Source organism: Palaemon carinicauda, chromosome 42 (genome assembly GCF_036898095.1).
Source record: "Palaemon carinicauda isolate YSFRI2023 chromosome 42, ASM3689809v2, whole genome shotgun sequence".
NCBI classification, from domain to species: domain Eukaryota; kingdom Metazoa; phylum Arthropoda; class Malacostraca; order Decapoda; family Palaemonidae; genus Palaemon; species Palaemon carinicauda.
The window spans coordinates 8,740,140-8,758,598 of record NC_090766.1 but is presented as its reverse complement, the minus strand read 5'-3'; the positions used below and the strand labels follow the sequence as shown (position 1 = coordinate 8,758,598).

Genomic DNA, 18,459 nt, shown 5'->3' with positions numbered 1-18,459 from the left:
CACTTCATGTGTCCTTACCTTCAGCAAAGCAAGATCTTCTTCCTTCAGATGAGAATTTGCTTCTCTAATCAGAAGCCTGATGTAGTAAGAAACTGAGTTCTTAGACATTGGTAGAGAAGGCTTCTTGATAGCACACCATAAGGCTTCTGATTGTCCTCGTAATGGTTTTGACCTTCTTAGATAGTACTTAAGAGCTCTAACAGGGCAAAGTACTCTCTCTAGTTCGTTCCCCACCATGTTGGACAGGCTTGGGATCTCGAACGACTTAGGGCAAGGACGGGAAGGAAGCTCGTTTTAGCCAAAAAAAAAAACCGAGCCGCAAGGAACATGTAGCCGTTTCAGATGTGAAACCTATGTTCCTGCTGAAGGCGTGGATCTCACTTACTCTTTTACCTGTTGCTAAGCACACGAGGAAAAGAGTTTCTAATGTGAGGTCCTTAAAAGAGGCTGATTGGAACGGTTCAAATCCTGATGACATTAGGAACCTTAGGACCACGTCTAGATTCCAGCCTGGAGTGGACAACCGACGTTCCTTTGAGGTCTCAAAAGACCTAAGGAGGTCCTGTAGATCTTTGTTGGAGGAAAGATCCAAGCCTCTGTGGCGGAAAACCGCTGCCAACATACTTCTGTAACCCTTGATCGTAGGAGCTGATAGGGATTTTACGTTCCTTAGATGTAACAGGAAGTCAGCAATCTGGGTTACAGTGGTACTGGTTGAGGAAAACTGCATTGGCCTTGCACCAGCTTCGGAAGACTTCCCATTAAGACTGATAGACTCTGAGAGTGGATGTCGTCCTTGCTCTGGCAATCGTTCTGGCTGCCTCCTTCGAAAAGCCTCTAGTTCTTGAGAGACTTTCGATAGTCTGAAGGCAGTCAGACGAAGAGCGTGGAGGTTTGGGTGTACCTTCTTTACGTGAGGTTGACGCAGAAGGTCCACTCTAGGAGGAAGAGTCCTGGGAACGTCGACCAGCCATTGCAGTACCTCGGTGAACCCTTCTCTCGCGGGTCAGAGGGGAGCAACCAACGTCAACCGTGTCCCTTTGTGAGAGGCGAACTTCTGAAGTACCCTGTTGACAATCTTGAACGGCGGGAATGCATACAGGTTGAGATGGGACCAATCCAGCAGAAAGGCATCCACGCGAACTGCTGCTGGGTCTGGAATCGGAGAACAATACAAGAGGAGCTTCTTGGTCATCGAGGTAGCGAATAGAACTATGGTTGGCTGACCCCACAGGGTCCAAAGTCTGCTGCAAACATTCTTGTGAAGGGTCCACTCTGTGGGGAAGACCTGACCCTTACGGCTGAGGCGATCTGCCATGACATTCATATCGCCCTGAATGAGCCTCGTTACCAGCGTGAGCTTTCGATCTTTGACCAAATGAGGAGGTCCCTTGCGATCTTGAACAACTTCCTCGAATGAGTCCCTCTCTGCTTGGAGATGTAAGCCAAGGCTGTGGTGTAGTCGGAGTTCACCTCCACCGCCTTGTTAAGCTGGAGGGACTTGAAGTTTATCAAGGCCAGATGAACTGCCAACAACTCCTTGCAATAGATGTGAAGTGTCCTTTGCTCCTGATTCCATGTTCCCGAGCATTCCTGTCCGTCCAGTGTCGCACCCCAGCCCGTGTCCGATGCGTCCGAGAAGAGACGGTGGTCGGGGGTCTGAACAGCCAAAGGTAGACCTTCCTTGAGAAGAATGCTGTTCTTCCACCACGTTAGAGTAGACCTCATCTCTTCGGAAACAGGAACTGAGCCCGTCTCTAGCGTCATGTCCTTTATCCAGTGAGCAGCTAGATGATACTGAAGGGGGCGGAGGTGGAGTCTCCCTAACTCGATGAACAGGGCCAGCGATGAAAGTGTCCCTGTTAGACTCATCCCCTGCCTGACTAAGCATCGGTTCCTTCTCAGCATGCTCTGGATGCATTCTAGGGCTTGGAAGATCCTTGGGGCCGACGGACAAGTCCGAAAAGCTCGACTCTGAAGATCCATACCCAAGGAAACAATGGTCTGGGATGGAACGAGCTGAGACTCCTCAAAATTGACCAGGAGGCCCAGTTCCTTGGTCAGATCCATAGTCCATTTGAAAATCTCCAGACAGCGACGACTTGTGGGAGCTCTTAAAAGCCAGTCGTCTGACGGAGCCGGACACAAGATCATGATACTGCTGCACAGTCTGTAAACTGTCAATCATGGGCAAGCGAGGAAGTACAGTGACAACCCGAATCTGTCTAGACTATCTGGGTCGTACAGACAACTCCTTAACGGGTTGCTGAGGTTGCCGCACTGCGTCACAACAAGTCCCTTCTGTTGGTTGTTGAACGTCTTCCCCGTGACACATTGACTCCGTAAACAAAAAATCCTCTAACAAGGACTAAGCTTGGACTGCATGTCATGCAACACAGCTCAAGGTCTATGGGAGCAGGTGTGGTAACAGACGGGATTAGCGGCTGAAGTGGAACCATTACCTTCCCTGTAAGCATGTTATGCTTAAATAAAAGTCCATAAGAGGTTATGCAGCTAAAGGCTCCCTCCAAATGACAGAGTCCTCAAGGGAATATCAGAAGGAGGGAGAAAAGAACTTTCTCATCTACAGGGACCTTATCCTAGAAAAGCTAAGTTCTCTGAGTGAGGGTTCACTGGTGCAAAAGCAGCAGACTAGAAGGCAACGTTATGAAACTGCTTGACAGTCTAGTGAGTTGGCAACAACCCAAGATATGTTGAGAAGCATGCGGTAAGGTATGCAGAGCATGATGAATGCAGAGTATGCTGTATGCAGAGCATGCTGTATGTAGAGCATGTTGTATGCAGAGCATGCTGAATGCAGAGCATGCTGTATGCAGAGCATGTTGTATGCAGAGCATGCTGAATGCAGAGCATGCTGAATGCTGAGCATGTAGTAAGCAGAGCCTGCTGTAAGGAAAGCAGAGCGTGTGCATGGCGTTTAACATTTCTCAGAAATTCCATGACCAGTGCTAGAGTGCTTTATGCATGCTTGCATGGGGTTTAAAAAACAACATAATGTTTACCTTACATTCATAACTCATGATTCATATTTTTGCCATGGTTTGAAAATGGAGGTAAGGTATGCTGAACAGCAGAGTCAGAACGAGCTGGAACAACAACAGTGGAAGGTGCAGAAAGTTCCTGTTCCTGTGGTATGAGTGGAGCGTGAAGAGACCGAGGTTGCGCAGAACAAGGTAAAGTTCCCGCAAGCAGAGGTGTCTGAGGCGCAGGATCAGGGTGCACGGGTTGAGCTCGGTGCAGCAGCTGAGGAGACTGACTCACAGGTGGAAGAGGTTGTACCTCCACCGAGAGTTGCACCACCGGTGGAGCAGCCAGGGGAGGAGGAGGAAGAGTGGAGTAATCCTCCTGATCCCAAACCGAAGGTTGCCTTAAAGAAGGCTGAGGCTGAACAACACTGGGAACAGCGAACACAGAAAGAGGTTCAACATCGTACGCCTGGCAGATGGTGCTGCGACTGGGTGCAGCGAGTGCAGGCGGGTTGAGCACAGGCTGAACGGGTGCAGGTGGAGGTGCAACACTCTCAGCCCGACACTCACGCAACAGGTCCGAAAGCTGTGCTTGCATGGACTGTAGTAGAGTCCACAACATCGTACGCCTGGCAGATGGTGCTGCGACTGGGTGCAGCGAGTGCAGGCGGGTTGAGCACAGGCTGAAAGGGTGCAGGTGGAGGTGCAACACTCTCAGCCCGACACTCACGCAACAGGTCCGAAAGCTGTGCTTGCATGGACTGTAGTAGAGTCCACAACATCGTACGCCTGGCAGATGGTGCTGCGACTGGGTGCAGCGAGTGCAGGCGGGTTGAGCACAGGCTGAAAGGGTGCAGGTGGAGGTGCAACACTCTCAGCCCGACACTCACGCAACAGGTCCGAAAGCTGTGCTTGCATGGACTGTAGTAGAGTCCACAACATCGTACGCCTGGCAGATGGTGCTGCGACTGGGTGCAGCGAGTGCAGGCGGGTGCAGCACAGGCTGAACGGGTGCAGCCGGTTGGTGCACCACCGGTGCAGGCGGGTGCAGCACAGGCTGAACGGGTGCAGGCGGTTGGTGCACCACCGGTGCAGGAGGAGGAGGAGGTGCAACACTCTCAGCACGACACTCACGCATCAGGTCCGAAAGCTGTGCTTGCATGGACTGTAGTAGAGTCCACAACATCGTACGCCTGGCAGGTGGTACTGTGATCAGGCGGAGCGAGCATAGGCGGGGGGAGTGTAGGCGCACTCTCAGCCCGACAAACTGATGACTGAGGAGAGTCAGAGCTAACCCAATGACTGCATCCGGGTTGTTGAACTTTACTTCGTACGTCTGGCATAGGTCTGGACTTTACGTTTAAGAGGTCTTGAGACCTGAGACCAGCGTTACTCTGCCTTTATTTTCTCCTCTAAATCTCTTCTGCAGACGAGCAAAATAAGGGCTCAATCGTCTGCGGGTGGGAGTGACGGTCTCGGTAAGACACGCCCACAACCACCGAGGATACTTCTGTGCGCCGATCAAGGCCTGCCGAACCCTTTGCCCTTCGACATTGCTTCTCCCCTGGGCTTGGGAGCTTGCAAGAGGTCCCGGACTGGGAGGACGACTGGCGCGCACAAAAGTACCCTCACGCACAACACTGACATACTTTGCGCTAATCACTTATCACTTTGATTTCTGTTTGCACTTATTTCACTGAACTCGAAACTTTAAGTGGTTTGTACCTGAAACACGCAATTCTATCCTTCTCAAAAGTTAGTAATTGCGAAAACAGAATTACAATGTAACAGAAAAATCTAATGAAAGAAAATTCAGTGGCTGGAAAGAGACTAAACACTAGATCACTCTAGAAACGTTTAGTTTCTTCCCCTAAAGAGACTAGGGATAAGAGCAAAACGATAACGACGTTACTCGTACGCCTGGCAGGCTTGAGGGAAACGTTTATCCTCTTTCTCCCTCCGTCTCTATCTCTCTCTCTCTCTCTCTTGACTTAGAACCTGAGAGAAGAGCCCAATCATATATATCGTTAAAACATATTATTGTTAAAGGAAAAAAACTGAAATATTTCCCAAAAAGAAATGTTCCTTATTAGGATCAAAACCATTAAGTTAAGAAAGAATGAACAAAACGCTAGACACGGTTACTCTTACTGCAATGTGAAACCGTGAACATTCTTTCTCTATCGTAACGATAGAGTGCAAGTTGAAACGTTCTGAACGTCAACAACTGCCGAGACAAACAAAACGTTAGTTCAACTTTGAAAAAGTACGAGACTATCAAAGAAATTCTTTCAAGACCTTAAAATAGCATAATATGTTAACAGGTAAAACCGAAATGACGGGCTCACGATAATTAACTTCGGTACCAAGAAAAGACCGCCTACTATTAGGAAGGTCGAATATAAACAAATATAAAAATTAATTTTAATAAGTTTATAATAAAAGGAAGTTAATCGAAGAGGCCTATAAGAGGCGGAGAGATATAAAATAAATCTATAACTTTTGTTAAGCAAAATTAAGAAAGAGAGTCTAAACTCTCTTAGACACCAACACTTCCGTCTAAGGGAAGGGTCGGCCATTGAAAGGTGAACGAGAGTTCATACTCTCATCGTCACCAAAATTAATCAAATTAATACCAAAAGCTAACTAAGCTAAAATAGAAGTTTCCAATAAAGCGACAGCCGAAATCAAAGAGAAATACTTCACCAAAGTCGTGAAAATACTCCAAGAACATAAGCGTATCCCAGAACGTCTTGTCAGAAGCACGACAGAGGAATAATTGAGGAGGTGTCAACAAGAAGTACTTGAGTACCTGGCCACAGGTGGCGCTGGTAAGTACACCCCCTTCTAGTATTGTGATAGCTGGCGTATCCCTCCATAGAATTCTGTCGGGCAACAGAGTTGACAGCTACATGATTATCGGGTAAGTTTAATATTGAAAAAAAGGGACCTCTTCTCTCTACGTTCCTCCCAGTCTGACAAGGGACTCAACCAAGTTCGGCTGGTACTGCTAGGGTGCCACAGCACACCCTCCCCCATTATCCACCACAGATGAAGCTGCTGAAATGAAAGCCTTAAGACTCATAAAAGGTGTGACAAGACTGGATAGATTACGAAATGAAGAAATTAGAAGAGTACTGGGAGTGGAGGGGATTCTGGATTTTGTGGAGAGAGGACAGCTTAGATGGTTTGGACATGTCAAAAGAATGGAGGAAGAGCGATATCCTGTAAGGTTTTTGGAATGGACACCAGAAGGAAGGAGACCGGTAGGAAGACCAAAACTGAGATGGCTACAAAACAGAGAGAGGAGTAGAGAGGAGAGGCTTCAGTTTGCGGGAAGTTGATGAGATGAGGCTCTATGAGGATAGCCAAGAATGGAGACAGTTCTTGAAGCAGGACGACTGACAGGCCTGGAGGCCTACCTGGCGTCTGGTGAGAAAGGTGAGAAAGATGAAGCTTCATACACATGAAATATAATGTATCTAACCTGCGCTCTGAGGATTCACGTTGCACTGAAGAGGCTCGCATTTGCCATCTATGCAGCCATATCCCACTCCGTCACACATGTCGCTAGATGTGCATTCTTCTCCAATGCTTACGCATTTTCCCGGAATGTCCTCCTTTTCAGGTGCGCATACGTCCAAGTCTGATGGAAGGAAGATCACGTAATATATTAACCCTTTTACCCCCAAAGGACGTACTGGTACGTTTCACAAAAGCCATCCCTTTATCCCCATGGACGTACCGGTACATCCTTGCAAAAAAATGCTTTTTTTCATATTTTGATAATTTTTTGAGAAAATTCAGGCATTTTTCAAGAGAATGAGACCAACCTGACCTCTCTATGACAAAAATTAAGGCTGTTAGAGCAATTTAAAAAATATATAATGCAAAATGTGCTGAGAAAAAAATAACCCCCTGGGGGTTAAGGGTTGGAAATTTCTAAATAGAAAGGGGGTAAAAGGGTTAGCAATCAATGCGAGAAATTTCACCCTGCATATGATGCATTACAGTATACATTCTTTAGAAAACTGCATTTGCATATCATTGGCAGAATACTGTATTTTTAAGATATAGAATTATGGGGTTTGACTTGAAATAAGATGACTGCTCTTTTCTGTTTTGTGCCATTTCTGCTTGAATTCTTATCTAATTATCATACATACATACATATACCAAAGGCACTTCCCCCAATTTTGGGGGGTAGCCGACAACAACAAGAAACAAAACAAAAAGGGGACCTCTACTCTCTACGTTCCTCCAGCCTAACCAGGGACTCAGCCGAGTTCAGCTGGTACTGCTAGGGTGCCACAGCCCAACCTCCCACATTTCCACCACAGATGAAGCTTCATACTGCTGAATCCCCTACTGCTGCTACCTCCGCGGTCATCTAAGGCACCGGAGGAAGCAGCAGGGCCTACCGGAACTGCGTCACAATCGCTCGCCATTCATTCCTATTTCTAGCACGCTCTCTTGCCTCTCTCACATCTATCCTCCTATCACCCAGAGCTTTCTTCACACCATCCATCCACCCAAACCTTGGCCTTCCTCTTGTACTTCTCCCATCAACTCTTGCATTCATCACCTTCTTTAGCAGACAGCTATTTTCCTTTCTCTCAACATGGCCAAACCACCTCAACACATTCATATCCACTCTAGCCGCTAACTCATTTCTTACACCCGTTCTCACCCTCACCACTTCGTTCCTAACCCTATCTACTCGAGATACACCAGCCATACTCCTCAGACACTTCATCTCAAACACATTCAATTTCTGTCTCTCCATCACTTTCATTCCCCACAACTCCGATCCATACATCACAGTTGGTACAATCACTTTCTCATATAGAACTCTCTTTACATTCATGCCCAATCCTCTATTTTTTACTACTCCCTTAACTGCCCCCAACACTTTGCAACCTTCATTCACTCTCTGACGTACATCTGCTTCCACTCCACCATTTGCTGCAACAACAGACCCCAAGTACTTAAACTGATCCACCTCCTCAAGTAACTCTCCATTCAACATGACATTCAACCTTGCACCACCTTCCCTTCTCGTACATCTCATAACCTTACTCTTACCCACATTAACTCTCAACTTCCTTCTCTCACACACCCTTCCAAATTCTGTCACTAGTCGGTCAAGCTTCTCTTCTGTGTCTGCTACCAGTACAGTATCATCCGCAAACAACAACTGATTTACCTCCCATTCGTGATCATTCTCGCCTACCAGTTTTAATCCTCGTCCAAGCACTCTAGCATTCACCTCTCTCACCACTCCATCAACATACAAGTTAAACAACCACGGCGACATCACACATCCCTGTCTCAGCCCCACTCTCACCGGAAACCAATCGCTCACCTCATTTCCTATTCTAACACATGCTTTACTACCTGTGTAGAAACTTTTCACTGCTTGCAACAACCTTCCACCAACTCCATATAACCTCATCACATTCCACATTGCTTCCCTATCAACTCTATCATATGCTTTCTCCAGATCCATAAACGCAACATACACCTCCTTACCTTTTGCTAAATATTTCTCGCATATCTGCCTAACTGTAAAAATCTGATTCATACAACCCCTACCTCTTCTAAAACCACCCTGTACTTCCAAGATTGCATTCTCTGTTTTATCCTTAATCCTATTAATCAGTATTCTACCATACACTTTTCCAACTACACTCAACAAACTAATACCTCTTGAATTACAACACTCATGCACATCTCCCTTACCCTTATATAGTGGTACAATACATGCACAGACCCAATCTACTGGTACCATTGACAACACAAAACACACATTAAACAATCTCACCAACCATTCAAGTACAGTCACACCCCCTTCCTTCAACATCTCAGCTTTCACACCATCCATACCCGATGCTTTTCCTACTCTCGTTTCATCTAGTGCTCTCCTCACTTCCTCTATTGTAATCTCTCTCTCATTCTCATCTCCCATCACTGGCACCTCAACACCTGGAACCGCAATTATATCTGCCTCCCTATCATCCTCAACATTCAGCAAACTTTCAAAATATTCCGCCCACCTTTTCCTTACCTCCTCTCCTTTTAACAACCTTCCATTTCCATCTTTCACTGTCTCTTCAATTCTTCCGCCGGCCTTCCTTACTCTCTTCACTTCTTTCCAAAACTTCTTCTTATTCTCTTCATATGACTGACCCAGTCCCTGACCCCACCTCAGGTCAGCTGCCCTCTTTGCCTCACGTACCTTGCGCTTTACTTCCACCTTTTTCTCTCTATATTTTTCATACTTCTCTATACTATTACTCTGCAGCCATTCTTCAAAAGCCCTCTTTTTCTCTTCCACTTTTACCTTCACTCCTTCATTCCACCATTCACTGCCCTTCCTCATGCTGCCTCCAACAACCTTCTTGCCACATACATCACTTGCAATCCCAACAAAATTTTCTTTTGCTAACTTCCACTCCTCCTCTAAATTACCAGTTTCTCTTACTCTCACCTCGTCATATGCCATTTTCAACCTTTCCTGATATTTACTTTTTACCCCCGGTTTTATTAGCTCTTCAACCCTCACTAGCTCCCTTTTACATCCACCTACTCTATTCCCCCACTCTTTTGCTACAACCAATTTTCCTTCCACCAAAAAATGATCAGACATACCGTTAGCCATACCCCTAAACACGTGCACGTCTTTCAATCTTCCAAACATTCTTTTTGTTATCAACACATAATCCATTAATGCCCTTTCTACTACTCTTCCATTTGCCACTCTTACCCATGTATACTTATTCTTATCTTTCTTTTTAAAAAAGCTAGCACTTATTACCATCTCTTGTTCAACACACATATCTACCAGTCTCTCACCACTCTCATTTTCACCTGGTACGCCATATTTCCCAATGACACCTTCTACCTCTCCAGCACCCACTCTAGCATTTAAGTCACCCATAACAACCACATAATTCCTTCTACCCAGTCCTTCTACACACCTAGTTAATTCACTCCAGAACTCATTCCGCTCTTCTTCACTTTTCTCACTACCTGGCCCATACGCACTGACAAACGCCCAACATTCCCTACCCAACCTAACCCTTACCCACATTAACCTAGATGATATCTCCTTCCATTCCACTACTTTACCTGTCATCCATTCACTCAACAATAAAGCCACACCCTCTCTCGCTCTTCCCCTTTCAATCCCAGACACTCTACCAGACATTTCACCAAACATCACTTCACCCTTTCCTTTCATCTTTGTCTCACACAAGGCCAATACATCCATCCTTCTACTTCTAAACATACTTCCAATCTCACATCTTTTACTCTCTATCGTACTACATCCACGCACATTCAAACACCCCAAAACTAGAGTGCGGGGAGCAGTCACTCTCCCCCCAGCTCCATCTCTTTGTTGCTGTCTCACAGGATACTTTTACAGGAGAGAGGGTTCCCAGCCCCCTCGTCCCGTCCCTTTTAGTCGCCTCTTACGACACGCAGGGATAACGTTGGCGCTATTCTAATTTTTATATAACTGTCTAATCATTGCACAATGATGTTCTAATATTAATTCCTTATACAGTACAGTATTGTAACATGTTACCATTTCATCATGTTTTAAAGGTGAGTATACAACATAATACAATGGCAATACGATTATGCGCGAGAAAAGGCTTATTATACGTACCTTCTGACACATACTTCATGTACATTGCAATAGTGGGCCATTTGTCCAAATTTATGTGCCAGTAATATGGAATACCATCTCCCCGCTTGGAAGCCATATCCAAGACCCCTTCAATGGGTTCTTTAGTGACCTCGAGGATGAATATCTTTGCTCCAATTTTCCTCAGGTGCTTGGCCTCAACCGAATCGGCACCCTCCACACCAAGTGACCCAAAAATGGGCAAAACTGAAAATAATTAATGAGTTTAAGCAACAGCTCTAAAACGGTTCTATCTAAGATGTTTTTACACTCTTACTGGCCCTGAGCACAGACAATTATAGAAGGGTTTAGATGTAAGTTTAATGGTCTGCCTTTGTTCACTTTATTATCTTATGGATTGCACTGTGAACTAATGTCAGCATTTATACATAAATGTCATATCCCAAACTATGATATCTCAGGGTCACTCTGTAGTTTGATGCAAAGAACTCTCAATGATTAATACCTAATTTCACTGCCATTCAATGTTGATTTTTGCCTTAAGATATATAAAATTGTCATTACAAATTGGTTTAATAAGATTTCTCAACCACATTGATACTCTCATAGGCCTCGTCAATATGATTATTTTTTTCACAAGACTAGTTAATAAGATTTCTCAAACACATTAATACTCTCATAGGCCTCGTCAATATGATTTTTTTCACGAGACTAGTTAATAAGATTTCTCAACCACATTGATACTCTCATAGGCCTCGTCAATATGATTTTCTTTTTCACGAAAATAGAAAATGAGCGATGTACAGTTCTGAAAAATATGGACATGTAAGTCAGAAGACACTTAAAATAATAGCTGGAGAGTACAATGCCGCAAGCAATGCAATTACAGAATCTGCTTTTGAGAAAACGAAAAAATAGAGCCTCAAAGAAACTTTTGTGTGTGATGCACATGACAGTGGGTCAAAATGAGGCCTGTGAGACTCAGGTGTAAAAAAAAAAAAAAAAAAAAAAAAAAAAAAAGAAAGAAAGAAAGAAAGAAAGAAAGAAAGAAAGTCTGGTTCTATCGGACAAATAAGACATGTCCTTTCAGGTACAGAGAAAAATAATTTTCCTAAAATGTTCAGAAAAATACTGAAAAGCTGACAGTTGTTGGAAGAATATATATAAGGTTCATTTCCTAAAATAAGACTTCACTTAGGCTGTTTATCCAAAAGATAATTGTATTAATAGTGTATCTGATAAGGAAAGAAATATAAACATAGGGAGGAGTACTGCAAAAAAATATTTCAGTTACAGAAAACATATCTAGGTACTGTCATCATTGCAATTGAGTTCATCCAACCCATTTCGATAAATTTCTAGATTCCCATACGTCTGGAATACTAGATTTATTCAACCGTGAAAATTGAAACGGCAACATTTAAGTATGAAAATGAGATCGAAAGAGACCAAAGGACACTGGTAAAAATTTGTAGAAAAATAAATTGAAAGTTTTCCAACTCACCCACAATTTTGCAGGGATTCTTATTTTTCTTCAACTTCTTGAAGGTATCCCTTAACACTGGCTGAATTCGTGTTGCCCACTGAGGATGAGAGATATTCTGGAAGGCCTTTCTTAATTCACATCGGTTGGTGCCTCTTGGGAACGGGAGTTTGACCTCAATAGAATCGGAGTACGTCATCAGGCTGACTCGTACACTGCTTGAAATTCTGAAAGATTAATTGGCGTTAACTGTTGTTTTATGGACAATTTGTCTTAACCTAACTGCTTATAATTGCTCTACCTGCCACAAACACCAACTATGTTTTATGGACAATTTGTCTTGACCTAACTGCTTATAATTGCTCTACCTGGCACAAACACCAACTATATTTTATGGGCATTTTGTCTTGACCTAACTGCTTATAATTGCTCTACCTGGCACAAACACCAACTATGTTTTATGGACAATTTGTCTTGACCTAACTGCTTATAATTGCTGTACCTGGCACAAACACCAACTATGTTTTATGGACAATTTGTCTTGACCTAACTGCTTATAATTGCTCTACCTGGCACAAACACCAACTATGTTTTCTGGACAATTTGTCTTGACCTAACTGCTTATAATTGCTCTACCTGGCACAAACACCAACTATGTTTTATGGACAATTTGTCTTGACCTAACTGCTTATAATTGCTCAACCTGACACAGACACCAATTACTAGGCAGGCAGTTCATTCTAATAGCCAGGCCTTCTCCATCATGAGGCTCAATACTACACAGTATTCTAGAAGTTTTATTCCAGCTGTTACCAAGTTGTGGAATGATCTTCCTAATCGGCTAGTTGAATCAGTAGAACTTCAAAAGTTCAAAGTTGCAGCAAATATTTTTATGTTGACCAGGCTGACATGAGTCTTTTTATAGTTTATATATGACATATCTGTTTTTGACATTATTAATAGTTTATATAGGACATATCTACTGTACTTTAACGTTGTTACTGTTTTAGAATGATTTATTGTTAAATTGTTCTCATCATTTATTGATTTCCTTATTTCCTTTCCTCACAGGGCTATTTTTCCCTATTGGAGCCCTTGGGCTTATAGCATCTTGCTTTTCCAACTAGGGTTGTAGCTTGGCTAGTAATAATAATAATAATAATAATAATAATAATAATAATAATAATAAAGAGATGAACTTGGGATCTTGCCTGCTCAGCTCCACGGTGGAGGGTCATCAATCGAGTGGCGACTCGAGTATTGACGCAGGATCTGATCGAACTCTGGTTGAATTATTAACCGATTTACATATACCTTTTTAATTAAAATCTGTTCTGGGTTTTATGACAGTTTCAGGAAAAAATTACCAACATATCTCATTGTGAATATAAAACTAACAATGTCAATGATGGGGTTCGAAAGACATTTCACTGCTTCCTCCGGTGCCTTAGATGACCGCGGAGGTAGCAGCAGTAGGGGATTCAGCATTATGAAGCTTCATCTGTGGTGGATAATGTGGGAGGTTGGGCTGTGGCACCCTAGCAGTACCAGCTGAACTCGGTTGAGTCCCTGGTTAGGCTGGAGGAACGTAGAGAGTAGAGGTCCCCTTTTTTGTTTTGTTTCATTTGTTGATGTCGGCTAACCCCCAAAATTGGGGGAAGTGCCTTGGTATATGTATGTATGTATGTACATATACCTTTTTAATTAATATCTGTTCTGGGTTTTATGACAGTTTCAGGAAAAAATTACCAATACATCTTATTGTGAATATAAAACTAACAATGTCAATGATGAGGTTCGAAAGACATTTCAATAAAACTTACTAAATAATCCATATATGAAACTGACAGGGAAAGCGCTACATACAACATGCCATGTCAATACTCATTAAAGATAAAAAGTGACATACATACATACATATACCAGGCCACTTCCCCCAATTTTGGGGGGTAGCCGACATCAACAAATGAAACAAAACAAAAAGGGGACCTCTACTCTCTACGTTCCTCCCAGCCTGACAAGGGACTCAACCGAGTTCAGCTGGTACTGCTAGGGTGCCATAAGATATACTATGTCAATACTCAGACTTTTCGATCCAAATGCCCCCCTTACATTTTAACCCTTTTACCCCCAGGCTCTTTGGAAATTTCCAACCCTTAACCCCCAAGGGGTTATATTTTCCCCAGCACATTTTGAAGTATATATATTTTTTTAAATTGCTCTAACAGCCTTAATTTTTGTCATAGAGAGGTCAGGTTGGTCTCATTCTCTTGGAAAATGCCTGAATTTTCTAAAAAAAATTATCAAAAATATGAAAAAAAAAATTTGTATAGCCTTTTTTTGCAAGGACGTACCGGTACATCTATGGAGGTAAAGGGATGAGTTTTGTGAAACGTACCAGTACGTCCTTTGGGGGTAAAAGGGTTAAGTTTGTTTCACAAACAATATACATTCCTTAAACACACATTACACTCACATGCTGTCTGCAATAGTGTGAATCAAGTTTGCCTGCGCAGCGAATGATCCTTCCGGGGCGTCGCCCGAAGCATGGAGGAAGAAAAGAACGTCGCACTCGCAGTTTCCTTCGGCGAGCACATCACTGAAGGAGGTGGCGAACTCGGCTGTAAATAAATAAAATTTATTATGGATTACTTTCTTCGAATATACCGTCCATATTCTAGTAGATATATTATTACTTTTGATATTATTTCATGATAAACTTCACAAAAGGATAGTTTTGTTGTCTATATGTATCGAAATATTTATAAATATCTTTCAAGAGACTGTTGAGTTCTCATCAATAATTACCGCAAATTTTCTAAGACTAAATAGCATTAATAATTCAAATAATAATATTCAAATATTAATAGGAAACCCACCTAAAAGAGTAACATGTAGTATACATATAAAAATTTATCTCATGATTATTTCCAGACTTTTATGACTTACCCAAAATTGTATCGGTATCGGGTGCTTCATTCTTGCTAGGCATTAAGGCGTCTGAACTTTCTGAAAAGGAGAAAAGAATACTCAAAAGGGTTACTTTTTAAGGAAAGATATCTCACTTGGAGTAAAGGAACCTTCAAAATAATCTCATTGTAACTTTCTGAAAAGGAGAAAAGAATACTCAAAAGGGTTACTTTTTAAGGAATGATATCTCACTTAGAGTAAAGGAACCTTCAACATAATCTCATTGTATTAAACCATACTGCCGAGTGCCTTGAACATTACTGGTCTTGGTGTGGAAACAACTTGGTGCCTCAGCAGAACCTAATGGCTGAGACAGTCCATCTTCCATACCAATACCCAACACACTGAGGTCTTTATTACATATAACTAGGACAGATCTACGGAGATTGTTCCCTTGCGGTGGCCTATTGGAAACGACCCTGGCTGGCGTTCTGCTGGGCAGTCCCGCTAAAACTCGATAGCTTCTTGTAGTGCCTGCAGCCTTACCATCCTTGTGAGCTAAGGATATGGGGTGTTTGAGGGAGCCTATAGGATTGCCACAAGGCTATCGATTTCCATGAAACTCTCGAGAAGAAACCTTTCGTGCTTACCAACTATAACGTCGATAGAAGATGAGTGCACTCCAGCCTCATTGGACGCCTCACAAACGTAGGTACCAGCGTGTTGCTTCGTCACAGGATGCAAAGCCAGTAGGAGCTGGCGATATCCTCTGTATGAATAACCAAGGGCGCCTGTTACCCATTTCTGATTCTGTAAAGGAAAAAAAGTAACTTGGAAACGAATCAAGAACAAAGTTGCAAAGTGTTATAACTCATGCCACTCCCAAGACAGGGCAAAGCCAAAGGGTTGAGTGCACAGATAAAATTCCAACTTTGCAAAGATCTATGCATCCCTGAAACTTGCAGCAAACATTTGTGGTTTAGTGCAAAGTGCCAGTTCTCATAGCAAAGCATACAATTAAATTTTGATATATTTCATTCATGACTCTCTTCAAATTGAAATGAACATTTTACTTACTCATTACAGTCTACACAATGTTTTTTTAGATTCCGTTATTATTATTATTATCATTATTATTATCATTATTATTATCATCATTATTATTATTATCATTATTATTATTAATAATATTAGTAGCTGCGCTACAACCCTAGTTGGAAAGGCAGATGCTATAAGCCGTGTAAAGGCTTCAACAGGGAAAAATAACCAAGCGAGGAAAGGAAAAACGTGAATAAATAAACAAGAGAAGTAATAATTAAAATAATATACTTTACGCATGGTAACAACATTAAAATACATCTTTCACCCATAAACTCTAAACAAAGAAACTTATATGTCAGCCTGATAAACATGAAAACATTCACTGCAAGTTTGAACTTATGAAATTCCACCGATTCGACTAAGCCTCATCACAGATATGAACTCACTCTATTTTGATCCCCTTTATTTGTGGACCACAAATAATGAGAGAATGCCTTAAAAACATGTCTAAAAACTGTTCCCCTTTATTTTTGGGTCAAAAATGATGAGAGAATGCCATATAAAAGTCTAAAAACTGTTAAAATTTATTTGCGGGCCACAAATGATGAGAGAATGCCATACAAACACGTCTAAAAATTGTTCCCCTTTATTTGTGGGCCACAAATGATGAGAGAATGCCATATAAACATGTCTAAAAACTGTTCTTTATTTTTGGGCCACAAATAATGAGAAAATGCTATATAAACATGTCCAAAAACTGTTCCCCTTTATTTGTGGGCCACAAATGATGAGAGAATGCCATATAAACATGTCTAAAAACTGTTCCTCTTTATTTGTGGGCCACAAATGATGAGAGAATGCCACATAAACATGTCTAAAAACAGTTCCCCTTTATTTGTGGGCCAAAAATGATGAGAGAATGCCACCTAAACATGTCTAAAAACTGTTCCTCTTTATTTGTGGGCCACAAATGATGAGAGAATGCCACATAAACATGTCTAAAAACAGTTCCCCTTTATTTGTGGGCCAAAAATGATGAGAGAATGCCATATAAACATGTCTAAAAACTGTATGAATATATAATACTGCATGAGCACTACCCTCAACATTAAGGATCTCTTCAAAAGTTTAAACATGCAGCGAAAATTTCATGTTGAACAGGCTGACATAGCCTAAGCATCTTTTATATAGTTTATTTATGACAGATCTATTATAATTTTACTATAGTTTATTTATGACAGATCTATTATAAAGTTGTTACTATTCTTAAAATATGTAAGTCTCTTTTTATAGTTTATTTATTAAAGATATATTTTAATGGTGTTACTGTTCTTAAAATATTTTATGTTAATTGTTCATTACTTCTTTTGTAGTTTATTTATTTCTTTATTTCCTTTCCTCGCTGGGCTAGTCTTCCATTTTGGAACCCTTGAGCTTATAGCATCCTGCTTTTCCAACTAGGATTGTAACTTATAGGTTTAGTTAATTCTTTTTAGTGAGGCAGATTTGCACCAACTGGCAGGGACGTCCTTTTAGCTTGGAACAGTTTCCTGATCGCTGTTTGGGGTATTATTGTAGTGTATTACAGGGCAATGTAACCTAGGAAAAAACATTTTACCCAAAACTCAAACAAAACAAGAGGAAGAGAAACAAGATAGAACAGCGTGCACGAGTATACCCTCAAGCAAGAGAACTCTAACCCAAGACAGTGGAAGACCATGGTACAGAGGCTATGGCACTACCCAAGACTAAGAGAACAATGGTTTGATTTTGGAATGTCCCTTTTCTTGAAAAGAACAACCTAACCTAAAGACTCTCTTTTACCCTTACCAAGAGGAAAGTGGCCACTGAACAATTACAGTGCAGTAACCCCTTGCGCGAAGAAGAATTGCTTGGTAATCTCAGTGTTGTCTGGTGCATGAGGACACAGGAGAATAAGTAAAGAATAGGCCAGACTATTCGCTGTGTGTGTGTGTGTGTGTAGGCAAAAGTAAAATGAACCGTAATCAGAGAGAAGGATCGAATGTAGTATTGTCTGGCCAGTCAAAAGACCCCATAACTCTCTAGCAGTAGTATCTCAACGGATGGCTGGTGCCCTGGCCAACCTACTATATTAAATTTTTTTTAGCGAGGCATATTTGCACCGACTCGCAGCTGTGCCCTTTTAGCTCGGAAAAGTTTCCTGATCGCTGATTTACACTGCCCTGTAATACACTACAATAATACCTAAGTTAAGTTTTTTTTTATTTATATAGGAGATATTTATTTTAACATTGTTACTCTTCTTAAAAAATCTATTTTTCCTTGTTTCCTTTCCTCACTGGGCTATTTGTCCCTGTTGGAGACCCTGGGCTTATAGTATTCTGCTTTTCCAGTTAGGGTTG

At 42.0% G+C, this 18,459-nt stretch overlaps 1 protein-coding gene across 1 annotated transcript in view; it reads right to left on the bottom strand.

Annotated features, from left to right (window-relative positions):
• The window catches only part of LOC137632921 (uncharacterized), a 40,231-nt gene that overhangs the window by 18,149 nt on the left and 3,623 nt on the right, over positions 1-18,459 (bottom strand). Inside the window, exons 3-8 of the mRNA XM_068365023.1 lie at positions 15,685-15,844; positions 15,074-15,133; positions 14,601-14,745; positions 12,146-12,351; positions 10,663-10,887; positions 6,475-6,633 (exon numbers count right to left, since the gene is read on the bottom strand). Of these exons, the coding sequence (XP_068221124.1) occupies positions 6,475-6,633; positions 10,663-10,887; positions 12,146-12,351; positions 14,601-14,745; positions 15,074-15,133; positions 15,685-15,844 (955 nt within the window). The remainder of the gene's footprint in view (positions 1-6,474; positions 6,634-10,662; positions 10,888-12,145; positions 12,352-14,600; positions 14,746-15,073; positions 15,134-15,684; positions 15,845-18,459) is intronic.